At 40.9% G+C, this 6,180-nt stretch overlaps 1 protein-coding gene across 2 annotated transcripts in view; it reads right to left on the bottom strand.

Moving 5' to 3' along the window:
- LOC102239270 (zinc finger protein OZF-like) overlaps positions 1 to 6,180 on the bottom strand; it is a 120,632-nt gene that overhangs the window by 19,462 nt on the left and 94,990 nt on the right. The window contains exons 5-6 of one of the 2 annotated variants that reach the window (XM_014528756.1): positions 4,601 to 4,727; positions 329 to 518 (exon numbers count right to left, since the gene is read on the bottom strand). The exons of the other annotated variant lie outside the window; for it this stretch is intronic. Coding sequence (XP_014384242.1) covers positions 511 to 518; positions 4,601 to 4,727 — 135 coding nt within the window. The 3' untranslated portion in view covers positions 329 to 510. Of the gene's footprint in view, positions 1 to 328; positions 519 to 4,600; positions 4,728 to 6,180 lie in introns of those variants that run through there. 2 annotated transcript variants of the gene reach the window in all.

Below are 6,180 nucleotides of genomic sequence, written 5' to 3'. Positions count from 1 at the left end.
AGCAGAGGGCCTGCCATCTGTGACCCAGCGCGGGATCCGGGCCTGCCATTTGTAACCCGGGGAGCCGGCCTAAGCCAGCAGGTGGTTATCTCCTGAGGGGTCCCAGACTGTGAGAGGGCACAGGTCCAGCCGAGGGACACCCCCCCCCACCCCCTACTCCACCCTCCTGCCAGTGCACCAATTTTTGTGCATCGGGTCTCTAGTAAAATATATTTTAAAACAAAACAAAACAAAAGAATGTATGAAATTAAAGGCAAGCAAGAGGGGGGTCAGTCGATGTGTCTCTCTCACATCAATGTTTCCCTCTCTCTACCCTTCCTTCCTTCCTCCCACCGTTCCACTCTCTCTGAAAAGCAATGGAAAAAAATGTCTTCATGTGAGGATTAATAACAACTATAAAACAGAAGCACTGTAGAATAAAGAGCCTACTTACAACTTCTCACGTATGAGGTAAAATAATCTTCTACAAGGGTGCTTATACCACAAAAGAAGTAAATATTTGATTTTTTATTATAGCACTAAGAGGAGAGATAAACAAAACAAAATAGTCAAAAGGCATTACGCCCCATATAAAAATAACATCACATTAAAGCAAGTTGTCAGTGCATTAAAAATACAAGCTGTAAAATGGGAAAAACTTCTGCAAAGCATATTATCTGATAAGTACTTAATATCCAGAATATACAAGACCTTTTACAAGTCAACATGAAAAAAGAAGTAACACAACTTTAAAAATGTCCAAAGCTAAATAGCTAACTAATCTGTAAGATAGAAGGCAAGAATACACAATAGGTAAAGACAGATTCTTCACCAAGTAGTGTGAGAAAAGCAGAACAGATACATGCAAGAATTATAAGACTAGACCCCTTTCATAGGCAATGAACCAAACTGAACTCAGCATGGATTAACAACTAAAGTATCAGACCTGAATCCATGAAAACACTGGAAGAAAGCATAGTCAATGAACTTTACCATCACTCTTTAATATACTGGTTTGCATGTATCTTCCTAGGCATAACAAAGAACCCAAAAAATAAAAAAATGAGACTACAAAACAATAAGTTTGGCATACCAAAAGAAACCACAAAATAACAACAACAAAAACCAAGCAATGCTACATCCTCAAAAGCTAAAGATCCAAAATATATAAAGAACTCTCACAAGTTAACACCAAAAGTCAGTGTGATTGAAAAATGGGCAAAGGACCTGAATAGACATTTCCCAAACAGGACATAAAGATGCCCAATAGACATATTAAATGATGTTCAACTCCATCATCAGAGAAGTGAGAATGACACCAGCATGAAATACCACCAAACACCTAACAGGATGGCAATCATCCATAAATCAAAAACGACAAGTATCACCAGTGAAGTGGAGAAATGAGAACATTCATTCACTGTCAGAAAGATTATAAACTCACTGGTGCAGCCACTAACAAAACACAATGGAGGATTTTTCAATATTTACAAACAAATACCAGGTAACATAATGATTCCATTTCTGGGGATTTATACAGAGAACATGAATTCAAAAAGATATACCGCCCTAACTGGTTTGGCTCAGTGGATGGAGTGTCAGCCTGTGGACTGTAGGGTCCTGGGTTCGATTCCGGTCAAGAGCACGTACCTTGGTTGCGGGCACATCCCCAGTAGGAGGTGTGCAGGAGGCAGCTGATCGATGTTTCTCTCTCATCAATGTTTCTAACTCTATCCTTCTCCCTTCCTCTCTGTAAAAAATCAGTAAAATATATTTTGAAAAAAACAAAAAAGAAAATGTTAATTCTTTAATTCTTCAAAAAGATATACCCCCCCATATATCCATTACAATAGTGATGATATTGAACTGGAAAAAAAGGACTATTTTCACAATGATGCTCTACCATTTAAAATAAATTAAAAGACTTCATTTGACTTGACATGTAAGGAGACAAAATTTATATCTCAACTCATCTCCTTCAAGGTAAAACTATGTGTTTATTCCAGAAATGACACAACAGCTGCAAATAAAACTTCCACATTATTGAATATAAAACTACATTAATTTTATAAACTTCACGTTTTTATAAGGCAAATACGTACCCAAGTTTGTATTTCAATCCACTGTATTAAAATGGAAACTCCCCATGTATCAACTCAAACATTAAAAAAAACAACAACAATAAATATGGCATTATCAACAGAAAAAAAAAACAAGAAGCCACAGGCAGAGAAAACATATTTGTAAAAGTTGACATGGCCCAGCTGGCACGGCTCAGAAGTTGAGTGTCAAGCTACAAACCAGGAGATCATGGTTCAATTTCTGGGCAAGGCACATGGCAGCTGATCAATGATTGTCTCTGATCATTGATGTTTCTATCTCTCCCCCTTCATTTCTTTCTGAAATCAATAAAAAAAAAGTCCTATAAAATAAAGAGGGAATATGCTAATTGACCACCACTCCCTCACAAAGATGATGGCACCCACAGCCAATAAGAAGGGAATATACTAATTGACTGCCACGCCCTCAAAAATGTCAGCGCCCCGCTCTCTCATCCCAGCCGGGGCGGCAGGCGCACCTCCCTCCAGAGTCCCCCGGTCCCCTAAGTCCCTCAGGACCGGCCCAAGGCACAGGCAAGCCTTGGATGGCGGCTGCTCAGCCGACGCCCGAGTCACAGGCAAGCTTCGATGGCAGCTGCCCAGCCACTCAGGACTGGCCCGAGGTGCAGGTAAGCCTCGGATGGCAGCTGTCCAGCTGCCCAGGGCTGCCCAAGTCTCAGGTAACCGGGGCCGGCCGAGGTTTGCGCTGCTGGTAGTGGCAGCAGCAGAGGTGTAATGGGGACATTGCCTTCCCCTGATCGCCAGGTTGCCTCCCGTCCCTGAGGGCTCCAGGACTGTGAGAGGGGGCAGGCCAGGCTGAGGGTCGCCCCCTCTAGTGCATGAATTTTCATGCACCGGGCCTCTAGTATATTAATAACAGTCAACATGTACAGGACAATTATACAAAACACTCAAAGAAGTCTTCAAATTCAACAATGAAAAAAGAACCAACATGACTAAAAAGGGCCAAAAACCTTATCACACAGCACTACAAAATATATACACATAGAAAATCATGGAGGGTCAGGGGGACAATGGGGGTAGGACACATATGGAATAACTTAATCAATAAAGAAAAAAGAAAGAAAAAGAAAATCAGTGTAACAAGAGCCTATATGGAATACCTTAATCAATAAAGAAAAAAGAAAAAGAAAATCAGTGTAACAAGAGCCTGCATATGTTATGTCACTAAGGAAATGCACATTAAAACAATGAGAAGTAACAAACAGCACAGGCAAGCAACACTCACCCACCATTGAACAGATCAGAATCCAGAACACTGACCCCTCCAAATGCCTTTGTGATGTGGAGCAACTGGAACTCCCAATCACTGCTGGTGAAAATGTCAAATGCTACAGCCCCTTGGAGAAACAGTCTGCAGGTTTTTATAAAACTAAATATACACTTGCCATGGAATCAAGCAATTGGGCTACTTACTATTAAACCAAAGGCTTAAGCCTTTTATCTACACAAAAGCCTACAAGGGGCTGTTTACAAAAATTAGAAGCAATGAAGAGGTCCGTCAACGAGTGAATGGATAAATAAACTGAAGGACCTACAATGAAGTCTTATTCACTACTCTAAAGAAATAATACATCAAGCCATGAAAAGACATGAGAGAAGCCTAGATACATAGAACTCAGTGAAAGAATCCTATCTGTCTGTACAGGTAGCCCAGTTGCTTAGAGGATCGTACCGCTATACCAAAGTTGTAAGTTTCATTTCTGGTCAGGGCATGTACAAAAAAATCAACTAATGCTCAGCTGAAGTTTCTCTCTCTCCAACTCTCCCTTCTTCCCTGAAATCAACAAGATCTAAAAAAAAATAAAAAATAAAAGAAAATGGAGTGTGAATTTTGATAGAGGCTTTCCCATTTCCAACCCAGGTTGTTCTCTGGCCAGAAGACATGGTAGAATCTTAGAATATTCTAGAAAATTATTTTCTAAAATATTAGTTTCTGATAGTACTTTAACTTGTCAAGACAACACATAAAGTATGCAAACGCTTTGGCCAGAAGACATGGTAGAATCTTAGAATATTCTAGAAAATGATTTTCTAAAATATTAGTTTCTGATAGTACTTTAACTCGTCAAGACAACACATAAAGTATGCAAACGCTGAGTTCCAAATTCACATACATCACAAAGCCTTTCTTTTCTACAAAGAACCCCCAATTTGTTCCTCTTTAAAAAAAATTTGTTTTTATTGCTTTCAGAGAGGGAGAGGGAGAGAGAAATAGAAACATCAGTGATGAGAAAGAATCATTGATATGTTGCCTCCTGCACGCCCCTTAATGGGGAGCAAGAAAGCAACCCAGGCATTGGCCGTTCACCAGCATCCAACCTGGGACCTTTCAGCCCCCAGGCCACTGAGCCTACCCACTGAGCCCAACCATCTAGGGACCAATGTATTCCTTGAGAGCAAGAATCTAACGCAGAAAGCAGAAGCCCCTTAGAGATGTTAAAATAAAGTAAACAAAACCCTGCGGATGGAGTGGGAATTCCGGAAGGAGTCATCCTCACCCAGGGAGGCCAGGTTGCTGTAGTTCTCCAACATCACATCCATGTACAATTTCCGCTGAGCTGGGTCCAGGCATTCCCACTCCTCCTGAGAGAAATGTATGGCCACATCCCTGAATGTCAATGGTCCCTGAAAGAAGAGACACAGTTACCAAGAGGTCACCAGAAGAGTTCATAATGTCACCCAACATGAAAACAGTGTTAGTAGAAGAGGTTTGGAACTACGCAAGTATCCTGAATCATCCAATAAGATCACTTTGCCCCAGTAACATTCTCTGATTTGTTTTTTTAACACTGACAAATGAGGATGACATATGTCCACACATCCACGGTACAGATTTTACTTTACAGGAAAAAAAACTTTAAAATTACTCAGTTTAGCCGAAACCGGTTTGGCTCAGTGGATAGAGCGTCGACATGTGGACTGAAAGGTCCCGGGTTCGATTCCGGTCAAGGGCATGTACCTGGGTTGCAGGCACTCCCCGGTAGGGAGATGTGCAGGAGGCAGCTGATCGATGTTTCTCTCTCATCAATGTTTCTAACTCTCTATCTCTCTCCCTTCCTCTCTGTGAAAAATCAATAAAATATATTAAAAAAATAAAATAAAATTACTCAGTTTGGCTCAGTAGATAAGAGTGTTGGCCTGCAGACTTAAGAGTTGCAGGTTCAATTCCAGTCAAGGAGACATGACTGGGTTGCGGGCTCCATCCCCAGTAGGGGTGTCCAGGAGGCAGCTGATCAATGATTCTCTGTCATCAATGATGTTTCTATCTTTCTCTCTCTCTCTCCTTTCCTTTCTGAAATCAATAAAAATATACTAAAAATAAATAAATAAATAAAATTAAGGCATGGATACAGGCATATAGTTTTCTGAGTGCTGTATATGCATCATTCAGGGTCAGTGGGGTATATTTCTCAGATGGAAATATCATGCTGGGTTGGAAGTATATGGACTTCTTCTCAAGTATGAAGAAGACCACAACAAAATGAACTTCTGTAAAGACGCAGATTCTGATCCAGGTACTTAGATGGGGTCTGTGTTTCCACATGTGTCACAAGCTCACTTTTGACTTGTGATGTCAATGTTTCTGCATCGTATCTCATACTTCTGAATACACAGAAAAAGAAAACACAAGAAACAATTCATATAGAACTTTGAACTGAAAAGCTTTGTTAATGGAATTCAGTTCTCATGGAATAGGACACAAAGGAACCACAATCCTAGTTGGAAATTTACTGAGTAATCTTAGAACAAGATTATTCTACCTGGTCCAGCTGGTGTGGCCCAGTGGTTGAGGACTGACCCATGGACAAAGATGTGACTGGTTTCATATCCGGTTTGGACACACGACCAAATTGTGGGCTAAATCCCCAGTGTGGGATGTGCAGGAGGCAGCCAGTCCATGATTCTCTCTCATCATTGATGTTTCTCTCTCTCTCTCTACCTCTCCCTTCCTCTCTTGTTGCAGAAGATCGGAGAAAAACCAAGCCACGCTTAGAGAAAGGGAGTTACATTTTATTATTAAATTCTGTGCAGGCCCAGGGAAAAATGTGTCTTTCAAATTCTGGGCCCCCAAATGGAG

This window comes from Myotis brandtii, unplaced genomic scaffold (genome assembly GCF_000412655.1).
Source record: "Myotis brandtii unplaced genomic scaffold, ASM41265v1 scaffold650, whole genome shotgun sequence".
In the NCBI taxonomy this organism is placed as follows: domain Eukaryota; kingdom Metazoa; phylum Chordata; class Mammalia; order Chiroptera; family Vespertilionidae; genus Myotis; species Myotis brandtii.
This window is presented reverse-complemented; position numbering and strand designations above follow the sequence as displayed.